The sequence below is a fragment of the Siphateles boraxobius genome, unplaced genomic scaffold (genome assembly GCF_051911475.1).
Source record: "Siphateles boraxobius isolate OS27281-9 unplaced genomic scaffold, OSU_SipBor_1 11, whole genome shotgun sequence".
Classification (NCBI taxonomy): domain Eukaryota; kingdom Metazoa; phylum Chordata; class Actinopteri; order Cypriniformes; family Leuciscidae; genus Siphateles; species Siphateles boraxobius.
The window spans coordinates 9,727,559-9,748,443 of NW_027508711.1; the positions used below are offsets into that span (position 1 = coordinate 9,727,559).

Sequence of the window (20,885 nt, forward strand, 5' to 3'; positions counted from 1 at the left end):
GTATCGTGTTATTTTGTTCAGTTTGTCCTATTTATAAATATATATGCTAATACATTATGTTTATAAAGTTTTCTGAAAATTGGGACAACAAAAAAAAGGCTACAAAACTGATTTTTTTTTATCAAGGAATCTTACAGTGCGGACAAAATAATCACATTATCATAAATGTATTAAATACAGCAGCAGTCATGTTGTTTTTCTGGTTCTGTATTATTGAAACTTATAATTCTAGACTTGATTTTAAAAAAGTTCCATTTTCTAAGTGATATTCCATTGTTAAACAGATAGGATAGAAATTATATAAAATTATAATGATTATAAAGAAATTTAATTTATTTACATTTTGTTACAGAAATGACATGTCAAGGTTGTAACAGATTGTATAAGCACAATTACTTTAAATGATAAAAATGTATTAAACTCAACAGAATCTGTGTGATGTTGTTGAACTATGGGAAGAAAGAAAGAGGGTCTTCAGGATCAAAACTGGCTTTGATATTGTCTGACTGCCTGATAATGTGTTTTATATAGAGCAGTAATAATGTGACTTTTAAATATAAATAGTTAGGCCTATATATTTTTTCTAAGTAGTAGGAATATATTGATATATATTTTAATTTAATGAAGTAAAAGTTATGGTCTGAGAACAAGTGATTTTATAGGGCTAGTGAGTGATAATGTCATAATTTTGATCAAATAAAGAGAAAATCCAATTAAATGGTGGACATTTGTGTGAAGAACATTCTAATGATCATTAAATTTAGTTTTTTTCAACAAGGGCATGTAACCTGTGGCACTTTGTGTCTATCCACAAATTAAGAACACCTTGTGTTTTGTTTAATTTTAATGCAAATACTACAATATTAGAATAGCTTAACAATATTAGAATAGCTTAGCTAGGCTAGATAAAATATACTTTTTTTTTAGTTCTGTGAAATGTATTTATAAATATTTTTTTTGATTCCTCCAAATTGCAGGGTATCTGCACAGTTTTTAAGACCTTTTTTAAAACGTTCAAAAATAAAATTAATACCATATGAGCCGGGGACCCTGAATACACCACAAGAAATACGATTCAAAAAGGATAGTTTAGCGAAACTTAATAGTAGCGAGTGCGCATGCGTATCAAGTAAAGGTGAGATTCTAACCGCAAGTATGCTTGCATTGGAGAAGACAACCGAAGACAGATTAGGAGAGGGTCGACAAGTTTCCAACAACCATGACGCTTACTTCTTCTCTTCGTTTAGTATTCGTAAGGTGCTCTAGTCTTCTCCGACTATTGTATCTTTTCAAAGCAGGTCCTCCTGCACATTCCGCCGGTACTGCAGCACTGTGTCATAGCAGCAAACGCTGGGACAGCAGAGACCGAGAAACGCACTTCAGAAGCACGCAGGGAATATAGAAGACTTCTGAGCGAATGTATGCATTGGGATGGATTCAGGAAGTCATGTAATGGTCTTTTTTCTTCTTTAGAGAAACTGAAGAAATGAGATACGATTTATCTGGAAGAGGAATGGAATGCAGGGAACTCCATCGAGACTCCTCCCCCCGAGAATGAATGTGTGTATGGGGGAGATGAAGGGCAGAGAAATGACACTATACATTGTGTTGCGTTTTGTTGGAGAGAGGGACATCCCTGGATGGAGCAAGCTGTTCTGCTTTCCTGTGGTTCTATGGAGATTTATGAGACAACAGGCACATTTATGAAGGAAATTTATTTGTGAGACGACGCCTGGATGTGTAATATGACTTGCATTAGTTTCAAATATAGCTTACCGAAAAATTGAAAGAAAAAAATCTATTTTATTTCTATTTTAATCTATTCTGGTCTTCTACTGTCTACTGTCTACTGTCATGAATATATAGCATACAACTATCCAGTCAATCTATGTATAAATCATCCTTTTGATAATTTCTAGCATGCAAAATATAGAATGTATTTACTATCTTTACTAGATCCGAACATGTTTCAGCTATTGTAGAGATGCGCAGGCCAGATGCCAGATTTGGTAATTGGGTATGTCAACTGTCTGTCAGGCTTGACTTACAGATTTACTAACAAAGCACTGTTTTTCTAGCTGCCAAGGTAATTTTAAAATCAAATTAGCTCTTATTAGCTGACTCACAGTGGGCTTTGTTTGTCCAGTATTACAGTTCTTGCTCTTTGGTAATAAGATGGACAACATGGGGAACATATTTAGTTGTTGCCGCAAGGTGTCTGAGATTACTAACCTCAAGGGAGTCAGGCGTCAGACTGAGGAGCTGTCTCTGCTGCTATCCCAGGAAAATAGCGATATAGAAAGTCTGTCTCCTTCAAGAACTTCAGCTGACCTGCTGGCATCTCCTGTTCTGGACCAAAATCATCTCCTATTCCCGGACATCGTGCTTAGCAGCAACCTTCGGGTCAGGGGGCAAGCACAAGATGCCAGAAGAGAGGATGGAGTTGATGAAAGCAATCTGCGAAACGGAGGAGAGAAGCATACAGAGCTGTTGGGGCCGCCAAGCACAAACATTGCAGGCACACATCAATTATGCTCTGTAGAGGATGAATGGCCCCTTCTGTCATCCCTATACAAAATGCCTGCAGCTCAAAACCGAATATGCACTCACGGAAGTGGAGCAGACACTTCTCTCCTTGGTCATGGGACAGGGCTATTTTCAAATAGTCAAACTTTACTTTCTGGTCCAGCTAGCATTCCTGTGCTTGCTGCAACTTCTCTAGATGCCTCAAAAAGTGACATTGACATCAGTCAGAGAGAAGATGGTTGGACTCAAACAGAGCAGTACATCAGACACGAGGAATCTGTGATGCACACTGAGGAGAAACAAGATGAGAAGCTATTGAATGAACATTGTCCAAACAGTGCAGCACAAACACATCTGGACGCGAAGAAGATGCAACATGCGTGTGGCATTACAACTGAAGATCCTTTGCTTCTAAAGACGCAAAGGGAAGCACAAGCCTTGGAACTCGTAGCACAACCGGATGACTTTGAAGACCAAGATGCACTGGAAAAACCAGACTCAGAGCAACACACACAGACTTCTGAAACGCTAGAGATGGATATTATGACAGGAGAGCATGCTAATGAGAAAGCTACTACAACTGCAGAGCTTCTTCTTTGTGTGGAGAAGAAAATATCTCATGTAGCGCAACCAGGAATTACAGAGATTAGCTTTGGGCTGGTGGAGCATGAGTTAGGGGAGATGGAGCAAAGTCTGTCCCAGGATTTGATACGGAAAAAGACAGAAGTAGAACAGATGCAGTGGGACCTGGAAGCGCTAAAGCAGAGCACGGGGTTATCACTGCAGGACTCTGAGCAGAAAACACTCGCTGTGACACAGGTAGAACAAAAAGAGGATCAGGCTGAACGCTTCACGCTTTTTGTGGTCGATAAACTGTTTCTGGCCACTCCGAACATTAAAGGTGTGTATTTTGTCTAGGAATGCACAGTATACTGGTACCACACTGATTTTTTTATTTATTGGTATCATATATTTAATTGTGCATGCTCATATTCCCCGCTTTCTACAATGTTGTCATCTATTGCTTACTCTATTGCTTACTTAAGTTTAATCTTTATTAACACTAGTAATTAAATAATGAATATCCATGATGTTGTGATGCCTAAATTCACTTGCAGCATTTAAAACATTTTAGTTTATTTATTTAGACAAAATAGCATAGAATTTTAATATCGGTCAGACATAACATGAACATAATTATAGACTATATAATATTTAGAAATAAATTAAATGTAACCAAATAATTAACAGCAGTACAGGCCCTAATTCTGTGAGGTATTTGTGTTGCAGTGCCAATAAAAAATGTAAAATATCTTTTGTACCTTGTAGATAATCCACTTTATATTTATTTTCTTGTATTGTCCACCCAGCACCCAGCCCTGACACCATAACCGGTGAGCATGTGCCAGACACCCCAGCACACAGTATGACAGAACAGATTGAGGACGACTGCAAAAAACAAGAGCCTTCTGCTGTTCCTGACATGGAGCCATCTGAGGATGCAGGATTCACGGTGAAGATCCAAGCTCCAGGAACAGAACCCACTGACTTCCAGGTCTGTCCATCTGTATGTCTGTTTGTCTATTTATTTAATGTCTGTCTGTGTATTTGTCCATCCATTCATCCATTTATCAGATAGATAGATCTGTCTGTCTGTCTGTCTGTCTATCTATCTATCTATCTATCTATCTATCTATCTATCTATCTATCTATCTATCTATCTATCTATCTATCTATCTATCTATCTATCTCTTTCTATCTATCTATCTCTCTATCTCTATTTGTCTGTCTAATATCTGTCTATCTCTATCTCTCTGACTGTCTATCTATCTATCTCTTTATATCTGTCTGTCTAATATCTATCTATCTATCTTTCTGTCCATCTCTATATATCTGTCTGTCTAATATCTATCTATATATCTTTTTGTCTGTCTATCTAATATCTGTGTCTGTCTAATATCTATCTGTCTATCTATCTATCTATCTTTCTGTCTATCTCTATATATCTGTCTGTCTAATTTCTATCTATATATCTTTTTGTCTGTCTGTCTTTCTAATATCTATCTATCTATCTATCTATCTATCTATCTATCTATCTATCTATCTATCTATCTATCTATCTGTCTGTCTGTCTAATATCTATCTCTATCTCTCTATCTATCTATCTATCTATCTATCTATCTATCTATCTATCTATCTATCTATCTATCTATCTATCTGTCTCTATCTATCTATCTATCTATCTATCTAATATCTGTCTATCTCTTTGTCTGTCTATCTATCTATCTCTTTGTCTGAATGTCTATCTCTATATGTCTGTCTGTCTAATATCTGTCTATCTCTACCTCTCTGTCTGTCTATCTATCTCTATATATATCTGTCTAATATCTATCTTTCTGTCTGTCTGTCTAATATCTATCTATCTATCTATGTCTGTCTATCTCTATATCTGTCTTTCTGTCTATCTATCTATCTGTATGTCTGTCTAATATCTGTCTATCTGTATATCTATCTATCTATCTATCTATCTGTCTGTCTAATATCTATCTATCTATCTATCTATCTATCTATCTATCTATCTATCTGTCTGTCTGTCTGTCTGTCTGTCTGTCTGTCTGTCTGTCTGTCTGTCTGTCTAATGTCTATCTATCTATCTATCTATCTATCTATCTATCTATCTATCTATCTATCTATCTGTCTGTCTGTCTGTCTGTCTGTCTGTCTGTCTGTCTGTCTTTATTGCACTGAAGGTATCACCTTTAGCGATGGTGCAAGAAATTAAGCAAGTGTTGATGGACCGGGAGGAGACCTGTCGGCGTACATGCTTCTCCCTGCAGCTGAATGGAGTCACTCTTGACAACTTTACCCACCTTACATCCATTCCAGGCCTTCAGGAGGGCTCCGTTCTGAGGGTTGTGGAAGGTGAGCCCCGACAATTTGCCACACTAAATCACATCGTTATAGTTGATCAATTAATCTTTCACTGGAAACTTAACCTAATAGTACACTGGTTGAAATCTTACATTTTAGACATATATAGCAGTAACAAATAGCCTTAAATCTGTCTTCCCGCTCCCCTTTTAATTATGTCAAAGAGCCGTACAATGTTCCAGAAGTGCGTATCCATTTACGCCACATCAGAGACCTTTTAAAGAGCCTAGACCTTACTGATGGCTATAATGGAGTGGAGGGCAGCTCTCCATCATTTCTCAGCTGTGTCACAGAAGATCGTATGGAAGGTAAGAAACCAGTCTTGGGATAAAATAAACTAGGTAGGATAGCAGGCTTAGAAGATAAGATAAGATAAGATAACCTTATACAGCAGACCTCATGAGACCTGTAAATAATACACAATGAATTTAATTCCCAGAGAGCAGCAAACCTAAGCGAAGAGGTGACGGGTTGAAGCGCAACAGTTGCAGTCCTCCAAATCACATTCTTCCAGGCTCTAAAGAGCGTCTGCTGCTTCCTCTACAAACTCATACAGATTTTGGGAAGGTAGGAATTGAGGAACTTTGACAGTATGCCATTAAAAATGTGCTAGATGAAGATAGCATATGATAATATTTAATTGTCTGTCTTTTATACAGTCCTTAGAGTGCTTGAAGGTTCTGACCATGAGTAGCTGGAATCCTCCTCCTGGAAACAGAAAGATGCATGGGGACCTCATGTATCTCAATGTGGTGACCATGGAAGACCGACACTTCAGTATAACAGCATCAACTCGTGGGTTCTACTTAAATCAGTGAGTTACAATGTACAGTTGCCCTTCAAATTGTCCTTGCCCTACCAGAAAAACAAATGCATATAATTTTTTCAAAATTTTCACTTAGATCCACGACTTACAGCTTTAATCCAAAGCCAGCCAATCCTAGTGCCCTCAGTCATGCTCTGCTGGATCTCCTGGGTCATATCAGTCCAGTTTTTAAGAAGAACTTCAGTGCCTTGCTGAAAAGGAGGTATGACAGTTTTCAGAACGAGTGAAAAGAGTGCAACAAACTGTGCTAAAATATGGGTTCTGTGCCAATATTTTACTCAATAAATGTCAAAATATCGAAGTAAAATAAATATATATATATTCTCGCTAAATTTTCCATAGGTCTATTGAAAATAAATATTTTCAAGACATTTTAAAGTATAAATATAATTTTAAATAAAAAGATCAAAAGTTTTAACTGTAAAACATTACTTTATCACAGCAGTGAGAATCTAATGACAATCATAAATTGGAATAAATTAACAAACAATTTTAATGCCCTGACAGATTTTAGAGGGAAAATATGCAATTTCAAGATGCAAAAAAATCGAAATGGTCTTACAAAGTTTTTCCTTTTGATTTTGGAGTGAAATAGAATCTGAAACATGTTCTTGACAGGTTTATGACATTCACCCACACAGATTTTTATTTTCAAGTATATCCGTGGTATTATTATGAAATTAATAGTCAAAGTATCTAGCTAAAACATACTTGAGTTGAAGTTACCATATGTAATTGTACTGATTAAAGTAACTTTGGAACTACAGTAATTCAGTTTCACATTTACACATTTGTAAACGTACCGTCTGTTTTAAATAATAAAACAAATTAAAGAAGTAACTTATTTATTCAGAGTTAACTTTTAAATCTTAATAACCTGCAAAATAGGTATGTTAGTTGTCTAAATAAAATGATAGTACAAAATATGATTCTTTTTTCTTGTAAATGTAATATAGTATGTAGAAATGACTCAACTTCTCTCTTATTTTAGAGCGTCCACACACCCCTTTGAAAGGATTGCCACACCGTTCCAGGTGTTTAGCTGGACTGCTCCAGCACTTGACCATACAATGGACTGTGTTCGAGCGGAGGATGTCATCTCCTTCCGCCTGGGTTATGAAGAACATGTGCCTGTTCAGGTAAACATGTTGAAAGTCAGTGCACAAGCCAGTTACTCAAGTAGTTTTTCACACATTCCTCTGTGTTGAACAAAGGCCCGGGACTGGAATGAAGAACTTCAGGCCACAAGAGAGCTTCCGAGAAAAAGCATGACTGACCGTCTGATGAGGGACAGAGCGGTTTTTAAGGTATCTTTACCTCTTATCATATGTGTTCAACTTAGAACCAAAAGGGGCTTTTAAAGTTCCACAAAGTACTTTTTGGCCTCGTTTACACCTGGTATTAAGATGCGTTTTGATCGATTGGATCACAAGTGGACGACGCTAAATATAGGTGTACACGGGGTCTAAAAAGTTTTGAGCTTGTCCACTTTTGAACACTTCCAGAGGTAGTCGAAAACACATTCGACCAAAATGCTTTCATAGTATAAACGCTCATGTGGTCGAATGTATTCGAACAGCCATAAAAGACCATCTACTCTCCGCCTACTGACCTAATGCGTAAACATTATGGGAAGAGCTCTAGCCAGAATGGATTTAAACGTTGTCGGCTGAAGACCAGAGTTTGGTTTGAAGATGAAAAACGTACCAAGCACAATGTTCTCTCACCATTCCTGATTTCTAACACACACTCACAGTGTTTGGTGTGATCTTGCGGCTGCCAGAGCATAAACTAAAGCTGATGCTCTCCGTTTGTTTTTCCATCGTCTCCGGTCACATTCATATGTAAACTGTGCGAGCTTATTTTGTCCATTAGATCGAAAGATCTGAAGACCTACGTACTTATACCCTACCCTCACAGAAATCAGGACAGAAGTGGTTGAAAGTGGACAAAAGAGACCAAAACACCAGGTGTGAACGTGTGTGTCTCCCTCATCTTGTGATCCAATCGACCAAAACGCATCTTACAACCAGGTGTAAACAGTGCCTTTGTTCTCTAGAAACCAAATCTGATCTAAAATGTAACATCAGGAACATTTACATGTTACATCTAATACTGACCTTTTACTGACTTTATCAGGCTAACAGTGATTTTGTCAGCACTGCCACTCGAGGAGCCATGGCAGTGGTAGATGGTAATGTGATGCCCATCAACCCCAATGAAGAACCACGACAGCAGATGTTCATCTGGAACAATATTTTCTTCAGCTTAGGCTTTGATGTGCAGGACCAATACCGAGATCTGGGAGGGGAGGCTGCGGCCCATGCCGCCCCTGTTCTTGACCTGAACGGTGTGAGGGCTTATTGGGCAGTGGATCAAGAAGAACTCTACCTGATTGGTACTGTAGTGATCGATTACCGCGGCTACCGCGTCACTGCCCAAACTATTGTGCCGGGAATTCTTGAGCGTGACCAAGCACAGAGTGTTGTCTATGGCTCCAATGACTTTGGCAAGACCGTTGTGTCCGATGAGAGGTAAAGGCATAATTTTTAAGGTCTGTTCACGCCAAGGACGATACCGATAATAATAACGATAACTATGAAGTTTTATGGGAATAGGGAAGTTCACACCATAACTATAATGATAACGAAACAGGAGAAGCACTTTCAGAACTATTTTTTTTCAGCTGATGAACGATGAAAAACATTGGCAGCCAATCAGAATCCATCCTGCTTTAAAGAGCTTTAAAGCGGTAGACGATAGAACTGCAGAACACGGTTATGATAAACATAACATTATCATGTGTTGGTGTGGACGCTAATATAGTTATCGTTATAGTTATCTTTCTGGTTCTTGGTCGTGAATCAGCCTTCGGGTTGAAGAATGTGTCAGAAATTACATAAATAAAATATATATATGAATTCGTAACCCCAAACATTTTAAACTCTTTGAAGGTATCTGGAGCTGCTTGACAAACCCAGTAAGAAGCTCCGAGTGCAGCGCCACCTAGTGCTAAACAAAGATGATACAGCAGTAGAGTTGTGCTCCTCAGTGGAGCACAAGGGCATTGTGGGTAATGATGGTCGGCACTACTTACTGGATTTACTTTTTACCTTCCCACCCGACCTCAACTTCCTTCCTGTGGAAGGAGAGGATTTAAATCCTGTGTGTAAACAACTGGGCTTCCCAAGGCTACATCCTCATCGCCTGGTCTGCCTGAGACAGGAACTCATTGACGCCTTTGTGGAGCACCGGTAATTATATTTACCTGTCTTATGATTAATACACAGGTGAACTTGTCAAAAATATCATATTTCACCCCAAAATCAAAAAAAAAAAAAAAAAAAAAGAAATAATCTGGGTTCCCATGGGTCCTTGAAATCCTTGAAAGTTTGTGAATCTGAAAATATTTTTTCAGGGCCCTGGAATGTTTTTGAAAATAAACGTACATAGATACAGGTCCTTTAAAAGTTTTCTGGATAAAATTCCATATTATTATTATATTATATATATAATATTTTATCCTCAGTTGAGAATGAAGCCTATTTTAAGATAATAAATACTTTTCTATATTACTTTACACATTTCTACCTCAATTCTCCTTTAATAATATGGAAGAATTTTGCTGATGCTTTCAAATATTTATATTTTTTAAAATAATTATCTAAAAACAATTTAAAAAAATAAAAATATATGTATTTTTGTTTTAATACAGTAAAAGATTATCTAAGTAATGTGCATCTAATTAGAACCATAATTGAGAATATCATATTAATAAATGTAATAAATATAAACTTAAAATAAACTTAAAATGATAACGTCCAGCCACATTACAGTACTGAGAATTTTGCTTAAAACAATTTGCTTATTATTCATGAAAACAAGATGCAAAATCTTAATGGTCCTGAATACAGGCATTTGGTGAAATATGATTCTTGGCCTGGTTTTGCCAGTTTTGGTGAAAATATTGAGTTCATATTGAATTGTTTTAGTGTTTTTATTATAATTAAGTATATTTAGTTTAACAGGAAACATTCTATTATGAAGATACATTTTTTGGGTACAGCGATTACAACAGTAAAAATAAATGAAATGCACAGCATGAAAAAAGCTCTACATCATGATGCAAATATTAACCTGCTATGAGGTTTTGAGCTAAACGATCTTTTTATGAATGCCACCAGATACCAGATGTTTATGAAAACTGTCTCTCAAAGTTCTGAGCATGACAGAGAAATCAAAGATGTTGGCAAATCTGCACTAAAGAGTGATCCAACTACTATGCCTCAGCTATCCCTAACTTCTGTCACACTCCCAGACCAGGATTCAGAGCACCTTTCCCTAAAAACTGTGTCTGTGAATAACACCCAGCAGGGTTCTTCAATAAAGCATATCTTCTCCTCCTTCAGGAAAACTTTTGACATACATTTCAACCCAAACGTCTTCTGTTCAGGTGTGTTGTTAGCTTTTTGGACCGGTTCTGTTTTTACCTTGCAGCTCTTTTGGCTGTAAACATGAGCAGACAATATAAGAAATATTTATATGGCTAAATATGAACAATGCATTACTAATATTTTTGTTCTTTTATTAGGTGTACGTTTCCCCAAGGAAAGTGCAGAAGATATCCAGAAACAGAAACAGCAGTTAAAGGATGCTGCAGTCTTCCTCATTTCCAATCAAATCCCTGCATTTGTAAGTTGCTTTTTAGGAATGTGTCATTAATCGTAATTGATTTTCGATTTTGATTTTGGCTACCGACAATTATGAAAACAATATAATCGAGGTAAACCGTTTATTGTGCCAAATTTACCGTAGAAAGAAAACGCGTGTGTATCAGTATATACGGTCTGTGCATTAGCTCTTAAAGTGACAGCAGCCTAATAAATCTGACGCTGTCTGTCATTAATGATAATCAAATAACTAATGACAAAGGAAAATCACTCACTGAATTGACCCTTCGATAAGCCACGCCCGAAAACCGCCACTGGCCAATCGTGTCTTAGCAACCGTTACTGAAGCTTTCGAGCGAGGGAAACATGCCGAAGCGTTGTGCGTATGGATTGTGCTAATATGATACCCGGTATCCTAAAAGTTTGGACGGGGGAGTGGAATTTTTTTCCTTCCTGAAAATCTGAAAGCCATGGGGAGAAATGATGTACGTGGATCAGCAGTGTGAGACCCCATTCACAACTAAATGTCCACAGGATTAACAAAAACACCTATTGCTTGGAAATAATGGCGATTCTTTGTTCATAATGCATATATTTTAACGTAAAATAAGACGATTAAAGACAAGACTGAGGCTCACTGACATACTTTAAAATATATTTCAGCATTTTGTTAATCAATGGCCTACTAACGTTACCCCTGACTGAGTAACTTTAACCCAATCCGATCGCGGCTCTCCAGGTGTTAGTGTTTTTCCACAAGATTTATGGATAAGCTGTTTGATTTATAATTATTAGATTATTTTCACACTTCACTTACCCTGCTGTGCACGAACATAACCGTTCCTCAATTTTTTTGTTTCCCATGTAAATGGTCGGCGTATGAGGCGCTGCTGCTTGCGCTGGGACTAACGATAGGCTTTAGCTTAAATATTTATGAAATTATTCGCTAATTGGTTGCATATTATGTTGTGGATATATCCCTCGAATGCATACTGCAGTCCTTTTTGTCTTGTTCTCTCAGATATTTTACATGTTCGACAAAAATGACTAATTATCTCATTGGGAATGTCTGACACTGGTGCATACACACTTTAATAGACGTGCCAGGCGCGAAAGCTTGTCAGGCGTAGCAACAGTAACTAGGGAGGCCGGGACTTAGCGAAGGGTCAATTGATCTTGACATATTTTGAACTTAAAAGGATGAATCTATGTTTAATGTGTACAGTAAGACTATGCAGTGTTAAATGCAGTGTTATTTTACATTTGGTGACTTCATTTTTGTTGTTGTAGGCTATTAATTATCTGAATACCACTGTTAGTACATCTTCCTAAAAAAAAAAAAACAGTTTTTTTTTGTATTTTTGTTTTGTATGTATTTGTCGGTTTTGTTTGTAATCATTTTCTTTGTTCTTATTGGATTGCTGACTGTTTTACATTTGATAACCTAGTATTAGTTTTTGCGTAAGTTTTGATAATTGTGAAATTTAACTGATATTTGTAATTACTCATATCGTGAAATAAGACTTTGATCATATGGCCCACTAATAATCGTGTTAAATAATTGTGATTTCAATATTTTATATTTATAGACCTTAATATTCGTGATTATGATTTTTGCCATAATCGAGCAGCCCAAATGCTTTTAATAAGGATTGGAGAATATAGATAAGGACATAAAATTGAATAAGGAGATTATCCCTGATGTCTGTCCTTGTGTAACCCCGAGCAGAATGGGAAAAAATCACATCTTTAATGTTAGCTGTGTGTTTATAGATGAAGAGTTGCCTTGATCACACATCAATGCCTATAGACGGCGTCACACTAACAGAGGCTCTGCATCAGCACGGCATCAACATCCGCTACCTGGGCGCTGTGCTGGAGTATATTCAGAAGATACGCCAGAAAGAAAGGCTTGATCATGTCTATGTGAGTGTGTATTTTACTCATGCCTGTCATCTCTCTTTTCTGTTGGTTCCTTGGATTTTTAGTGTGTCTTTCTGTGGCGGCGTTCGAAAACATAGGCAGCATTTGTGCATGAAGGCACCTCACAAAACTGATTTCCGTCAAGTGACACCACAAGTGGAATACGTCGTTCAAAAACATTTACACACAAACTGACCACTAACCACAACCTTCAGACACCATCTTTATTTTTTAGCTCAACTGTCAGAATGCAGAAAGCACAGGATTGTGGGATATCAAATGTAGCGAAGGATACAACCTTTGCTGCCTTCAAAAATCGATCAGATGAAGGGCTTTGTAAGTCGCTTTGGACAAAAGCGTCTGCCAAATGATTAAATTAAAATTAAAATTGTACCACTAGACTAACTAATTTTAATCTGAAGAGAAGATCTAATAAGATAAGGAAAAAAAAGAAAAATGTGTGTGTGTATGACGCCCATTTTACAATGATTACATTTGGTAAAAAAGTAACTATTTTGAACCTCTTTCAGAGAATTGCACTCTGTGAGCTGATCACCAGATGTGCAAAACATCTGTTTAAGACATATCTTTTGGTGAGTGTCCAGAAATTGCTTATGGTATCAGTGAGATATCAGAAATATAATGCTGTATATTATGAAATTTTTGCCAAAACTTGTTCTTGTATCCTTAATCCTCAGGCAGTGGAACCATCTGCCCTGTCTGCCTCCGTCAGCCATTTCCTCAACTGCTTCCTGAGCTCTTTTGCCGATGCCGGAGTCATTCAGCAAAACGACAAGTTAGCTTCTAGACGCAGGAGTCGGAGAAGGCGGAGTCGTGCATCTGTGGGCGGCACCGTGACTGTCTGGGCCAACCTCACTCCCAGTGACCTTTGGGTGGCCATCAATACTGAGGCCCAGGAGTACTACCATTACACCCTGCCCTGGTGAGTGACCAGTTCTCTGAACACAAATAGATGTTGTGCTGTGATTTGATATGAGTGGGATCTCATCTCCCTCTAGCAGTGGAAGTGTGCAGGAGGTTGTGGACAAATGCAGGCTGCAGAGAAACACCCTGCTCAGAGAGATTGCCATCAAAACTGGCATTCAGGTATTTCAGATTGGATTTAACAACAAGATTTAACAAGATTATTGTGCTTTTTTCTTACTCTGATAACTACTTCATATCTATCTCTCCTTCAGATTCTTTTAAGAGAGTACCACTTTGATTCCGAGCACAGAGCTGTGTTCACTGAAGAGGACATCCTTAACATTTTCCCCGTAGTAAAGCACATCAGTCCCAGGGCCAACGATGCTCTTTATCTCTTGCGTTGTGGTCAGTCTCAGGTCCAGCAAGGTGAGCATTTAAAGTAGCTCTCAATCTGGGGACTTAATCTGGCTGAAATAAATAAATTATATATAATATTATTTTATTTAGTATTTTTATTTAACTATTATTGGAATGTATTAGCAAAAATCTAAATAAAAGTAAATATTATTATTATTATTATTATCAATAATAATAATAAACCATTTTTATCGAGAGCCTTTAAAGGTAACTCTAAGGCACTTTAAAAATAATTATAATAATAAAAAAACACAAGAACAATTGATATACATAAGCATGTTAAGTACCATTTGGGGTTGGTAAGATTTTTTTATGTTATTTGAAAGAAGTCTCTTATGCTCACCAATGCTGCATATATTTGTTTAAACATACAGTAAAAACAGTAATATTGTGAAATGTTTTTACAATTTAAAATAACAGTTCTATTTTAATATATTTAAAAACGTACTTTATTCCTGTGATGCAAAGCTGAATTTTCAGCATCATTACTCCAGTCTTCAGTGTCACATGATCCTTTAGAAATAATTAAAATATGCTGTTCAAAAAAAGATTTTTATTATTATTATCAATGCTGAAAACAGTTGCGCTGAAAACATTTTCTTTTAGGATTCTTTGGTGAATCAAAATTGCAAAAGAAGCATTTATTTGAAATAGAAATCTTTTGTGAAAAAAAATATCACTTTAAAAATTTTCAACTTTAAAAATCACTTTTGATCAATTTAATGCATCCTTGCGTAATAAATCATTTCTTTCCAAAAAAAAACAAAAAACTCTTATTGACCCCAAACTTTTGAACGGTAGTGTATTTCAAACAAAAATAATATTCAAACAATATGTAGTCTTTGATATGCATTTGGTTGATCACTAGGTTGTCTGAAAGAGGGCTGTGAGTTAATAGGCCAGGCTCTGGGTCTCTTCACTAATGTCTACGGGGCTCTGCATCAGGACGTCTGCGTATGTCTGAGGCTATTGGGACGCATACACTACATCCTCGGAGACTATGCTGAGGTATCACATGCTCTATGACATGATAGTATAAAGAACTCAGAACCCAAATAAACAGTTTTTAAAAATGACATCATGCCGTCAGGCCCTTAGTCACCAGCAGAGGGCTGTGCTGATCAGTGAAAGAGTCCTGGGAATTGAGCATCCCAACACTATACAGGAATATGTACGTAATCATCTTTATGTAAATTAAAAGTATGGTTTACTGTAGTATCATACAGTTATGCTGGTGTCAATATACGAAAGTGACAACCGAAGTTGTTTCCTCTTTGTGTAGAAGCACCTTGGTCTTTATTGCTTTGCTGGAGGGCAGCCTGTGACAGCTCTGCGATTATTATACCGTGCCCGATACCTGATGCTCCTGGTGTGTGGAGAAGACCATCCTGAGATGACTTTACTGGATGTGAGTTATAATCATAGCAATGTGATAAAAATGAATAACAGGGACTTTGAAAACAAACCAACAATATGTCAAGCAGTGGCCTGCAGTATGACAAGCTGTACTCAATCTGCAACTATTTTAAACATTTTTATAATTCTTGTATATTTTTCCATATTAATTAAGAGATGTATATTGATTTATACATTTGATTCTGTTATTTTATTTTATTTTTTTATTGAAAGGGATAAAGCAACATACAGTAAAACCATGAAAGATACATTTTCCTTCCTTCTATTTTTTAGCATATACAGATTTATATTTACTATGTATATATAAGAGTTCTTCAAGGTTTTTAAAAAGAAGTTTCATGCTCATCAATGTTGCATTTAATTTGATTTAAAAAAAACTGTGAAAACTGAAATATTGTGAAATATTAAAATTTCATTTAAAATAAAATATTTCTGTAACACTTTACGATAAAGTTTCATTAGTTGACAGTTAACTACTTAATTTAACATGAATTAAGAATTGATAATACTTTTACATTTAGTTATCTAAATTAATGTTAATTTCAACATTTACTAATGCATTATTAAAATCAAAAGTTGTGTTTGTTAACAGTCAATGCACTTTGAACTAACAGGAAGAAACAATGAGTGACTTTATTTTTGTATTAACTAATATTAACAAAGATAAATAAATACTGTTACAAATGTTTTGTTCATTGTTAGTTCATGTTAGAATAATAACTAATATAAATAATAATATACATTATCTAATGTTAACTAATGAAACCTTATTGTAAAATGTTACCATTATTTTTATTTCAGTAAATGTAATTTATTCCTGTGATAGATATATATATATATACACACACACTGTACACACACACTATTGTTGTTAAAGACATTAATACTTTGATTCCTTCAAAGTATGGTGCGTTTAAGGTGCGTTTAATTGACCAAAAGCAACAGTAAAGACATTGTTTTACTAAAGTTTCTATTTTAAATAAATTCTGTTTTTTTATACTTTCTATTCATCAAGGAATACTGACAAAAAATGTATCACAGTTTCCACAAAACTTTTAAGCATTAATATTAAGAAGAAATGTTTCACCAAAACATATATATATAACATTGTTTCACCATAGCATATTATTATGATTTCTGAAGAATCATGTGACACTGAAAACTGAAGTAATGATCCTGACGATTCATCTTTGCATCACAGGAATACATTACATTTTTAAATATTGTTACATAGAAAACTTTTTTTTACTGTATTTTGATCAAGTAAATTGTTAGCATAAGGGACTTCTTTCAAAAACATAAAAAATATCTTACCATGTTATTTGCATTTCCTCCAATACTGATGATAATAAGTAATGCTCATGAATATCTTTGCAAATGTTTTAAGTACTAAATGCACAAAATAGTTTTAAAGCACCTTTAACCTAAGCATCCTTTGCGTTCATGTCCTGTACAGAGTAAAATAGGCCTTGTGCTTCATAGTATGATGGCCTGTGATCTAGCCCTGAAGTTCCTGGAGAACGCCCTTGCCCTGACCTCCAAATATCAAGGACCCTCATCTCTCAAACTGGCACAAAGGTGAAGGGTGAACACAAACACTTTGTTGTGGATACAGTACCTATATGTTCTGAACCTGAAGAAAACATAAATGGAAAGTGTTTCATGATCCTGTCCTTCTCTACAGTCATCACTTATTGGCAAAGGTGCATGAAAGTAAAGGAGATTTCCGTGCTGCACTGAGGCATGAAAAGGAGCGTTACGGCATATACAGGGAGCAGGTGAATGGTTACAAGCCCATACAAAAAATGAGCAGATTTGTTTTGCCCTGAATCTAGTCTAGATTTGAATAAAAATGCTGTATTTAATAGGTGGGAGAAGCACACGAGAAGACCCAAGAGAGTTCAGAGTACCTAAAGCATCTGACACATCAGGCAGTGATTCTACAGAAAACTATGAACTGGATCTACAAGACTGGATCAGACACCAATATTTCCCGTCTCAATGTTAGTACTTACATGTCTCAGTTGATATTGTTGTGTAATAATGATGAATTAATTGCGCTGTCTCCTCATTTAGCTGAACTCTCCAAGTCGTGTGTGGATAGTGGAGCAGCTAAATCTTGTCACTGGGATTGTCCTTATTCCTCTTAGGTAAGAAAAATAACCTTTACAGGTCCGTAGGATCTGAGAGTGTACTGGGAACTTTTCAACTGCTCTTTGATTGCAATGTAATTATAAAGTAAATATGCGTTAAAGGGCAGTTTTATGTGGCTGTGATTTGTTTTTCATCCTTCCGTCGGGATAATTTGATAATTGGAGTGGGCCAAGACCTTTGAACTTTTGTCGAACTTGAACCACAAATACTCAACAAAAAAAAGTGGTCCCCTCACGGGTCAATTTGACCCCCTTAGGAATGAATGGAATGCTCAAAATTAAAACTAAAAAATTCTAAAACTTTACCAAAAGAATATTTTATTATGTTTACACGTGTATCTGAATGCATAATGAAGAGATCATCTCGAGAACTGACTTTAGGACCCAGCGGAAGAGTGCATTTGCTCCGTATAGGTCATAAGGCCATAAGGCCATCTAGTGGCAAGAGTCATGAAAATCGTGTTATATTTTTTTTCCCACAAGAGGTCGGCAGAGACACCCAAATTGACCCAGAGTGAGATATTTTGAGCCGATTTGAGCTGGTTATTGTATGTATTGGTAGGTTATTTTGAATTTAAGTTGAAAGAATGTGCTTAAATAATATTATGTATTGATAAAATCTAGTAATTTAAAGGTATATCAAATAAAAAAATTGAGAGAAAAAAATTGAACAACAAATATTACAAAAATGAAATGATATAAGCTTTCTGGACAAAAACAAAAGTATAACTTTAGGGCTTCATGTCATTTTGACCCACGAGGGAAGGATGTGTTACATGATGTGAGGGAGGGATGAAAAATATGTATTTCACTAATTTAACAGATTTAAACGTCTTGTTATATAAAAGTCAACTTTTACAAAATTTTTCATTTATTTTTAACCCCTTTACTGTCACCCTCCTTTTTGAGCTTTGATGTGAAAATGCACTATCCAAACTTGAATGGTTGTAATTCATGAATGCTTTGAAAGACAGACCTAAAATGAAAGTGTAAATAAGTGATAGAACTTTAAGTTTAAGGTAAAACAAGTAACATGTTTAATTTTATACAAAATATGTATTTTACAAAATACTTTTTACTATAAAATCAAAGCCATATGTCTAGCCAAGTTGTGTTCCAAATTTGAAGTTGATATCACAAAAATGAAAGTTCCTATGTGATTTTGTTTAGGCGCTGTACCAAAAATAGCCACCGGGTGTGACCCACATTGCATTGAATTTCTTTTTTTATGCGTTCTCCTGTAACAAATTAATACATTTCTGTCACAATATCACTTATATCACAATATAAAAATTTTGTAATATGAAGCATGAAACTGCCCACTAGGGGGTGGAGCCAGCTAAAGGGTTTAAAGTACGGTTTCCATAGTAATGCAATGTCCGATTTCAAAACGATTTCCACAGGATGAATTTTGAGTTTTAAAGCTTTCGAATGATACCCAAGTTATGATGATTACTAAAATATGTGATAGGGAAAATAGGCAATCAAAAAAGAGTGCCAAGCATCCCGCTAGTATATTATGATTTCTGAAGGCTCAGTAATGATGTAATGAGGCAGAAAATTCAGCTTTACATCACAGAAACAAATCACGTTTTAAAACATATTAAAATAGTCCCTTTAAATTGTAATAATATTTCACAATATTACTGTCTTTTTAATCAAATAATTTTTCAAAAACTCATCAGATCAACCTCAAACTTCGGAACACTTTCCCTTTCTTTTTGTTATATGAAGGTCACATTAAAACTGTCTTCAAATTTTTTTACATGTCTTCACTGATTTTTACTACTATATTTTGCTAAACAAACAAATGTATTGTTTCACCCTTGTGTCAGACCCAGACTTTCAATATTAAATATGAAAATCTCTGCTCTCCCTATATTGTTCTCTCTTTGCATTTCTCTCATTGTCTTGAATAACTATTTAAAAATACCACTAACCACTTTCTTTTATCCCTGAAGTGACAGTGACCTTGAGAAACTCAGGACTGACGCTCAGAAAACATGTCAGCCCACACAAAATAATGTTGAGTCAATGGAGGATCTGCAGGACCTCGACACACTGCAAGCTGTTACTCAAGACGGCGAACGCCTTTAAATTAAGTAAACAGACAGATGAGCTATTAAATGAAGAACGTTCTAGTTTAGGTTTAAACATATTAATTGGAAATTAAAAAAGAAAAAGTGTAAATGAGCTCTCACTCATGACCACACGGTTCAGTGGATGATCTTGCAAGAAAATATAGCACTCCCTTTAAAAAGCATGAGTGTATCTTGCAGCACAGTGTAAACTCAAGTGCATGCATTAGCCCTCTTTACTAGTCTTGTATATACAGAGTTTAGCTTGATTTCAGGAATGTATGCCAAGAAATATGATTATTGCATTGTGATAAAATACTTTGTGAAAAGTGATTCAAATAAAGCAGCCGAAACCAGTGTTATTTTATTATGATTAATAATTATTTATTTTTTTATTACTAGCTTTTTTTTATTTTGAGCTCTCATTTTAATTTTAGTTACATTTTTTATTAATTTCATTATGTTTACGTTATCATTTTTATTCGTTTTTGTTTAGCGATTTTAATGCTGCTTTTGATAGCAAATTTTTAAGCTTCAACTTAAACTTATTTCAGTTAGAGTCAGCAAAATAAAATAAATTAGAAATTGAAAGTTTTTTGAAGGTTCCAAAAAAAAATCACCTAGCAACCATACCTTAAAATCCCATGGTAATAACACCAAATTTGGTGGGAGGGGGTTGTGGTAGGGAATCATCCTGACCAAAGTCAAAACAACAGTTCATAGAGTCCGATTTGAACTCACTCACAGTGGCGGGACTGTGGGCAGGGCTCAACTCCATTCCCTCGGTCTCCACTAAAACTCCCACGGCGATGGATGATGTGGCCGGCTCACACACCTGTTCAGACGTGTTCTCAAACTCCTCCTGACGCTGGCTCTCCGTCTGCGGTGGGCTCAGGCGTTGAGTCCATCTCACATGGTGGTGTCTGGCTGGACTCTGGGTTTGGGAGTGGGGCTGGTGTCCTCCTCCTCAGGATTTGACGTCCTTGAGTCCTCACGGGACCATTCGCTGGCAGGCGTG

General features: G+C 36.1%; 1 protein-coding gene and 1 long non-coding RNA gene across 5 annotated transcripts; one reads left to right on the forward strand and one right to left on the reverse strand.

Annotated features, from left to right (window-relative positions):
* The first annotated feature begins 1,114 nt into the window (after window positions 1-1,114).
* cluhb (CLUH binding protein of NUMT mRNA b) lies at window positions 1,115-20,224 on the forward strand. Of its 4 annotated transcripts, none has more exons than XM_077195720.1 (26): window positions 1,115-3,427; window positions 3,897-4,081; window positions 5,277-5,448; window positions 5,622-5,765; window positions 5,897-6,024; window positions 6,117-6,271; window positions 6,360-6,485; window positions 7,275-7,422; window positions 7,498-7,590; window positions 8,423-8,817; window positions 9,238-9,537; window positions 10,468-10,736; window positions 10,875-10,975; window positions 12,727-12,879; window positions 13,407-13,469; window positions 13,575-13,819; window positions 13,896-13,983; window positions 14,076-14,229; window positions 15,089-15,228; window positions 15,311-15,391; window positions 15,503-15,628; window positions 17,093-17,214; window positions 17,321-17,414; window positions 17,505-17,639; window positions 17,713-17,786; window positions 19,751-20,224. In XM_077195720.1, exons 1-26 carry the CDS (start codon window positions 2,176-2,178, stop codon window positions 19,884-19,886), a joined length of 5,079 nt encoding a protein of 1,692 aa, XP_077051835.1. In that variant the 5' UTR covers window positions 1,115-2,175; the 3' UTR covers window positions 19,887-20,224. The 4 variants fall into 4 exon arrangements, with proteins under 4 accessions (XP_077051835.1, XP_077051842.1, XP_077051850.1 ...); XM_077195727.1 differs by having other exon boundaries at window positions 1,117-3,427; window positions 13,899-13,983; XM_077195735.1 differs by having other exon boundaries at window positions 1,117-3,427; window positions 10,693-10,736.
* LOC143702212 (uncharacterized) lies at window positions 6,055-7,383 on the reverse strand. Its single transcript, XR_013190412.1, has 3 exons — window positions 7,259-7,383; window positions 6,373-6,474; window positions 6,055-6,165 (listed from the first exon to the last, which is right to left on the reverse strand). It is a non-coding gene; the product is annotated as an uncharacterized LOC143702212 (long non-coding RNA).
* Window positions 20,225-20,885: the final 661 nt, after the last annotated feature.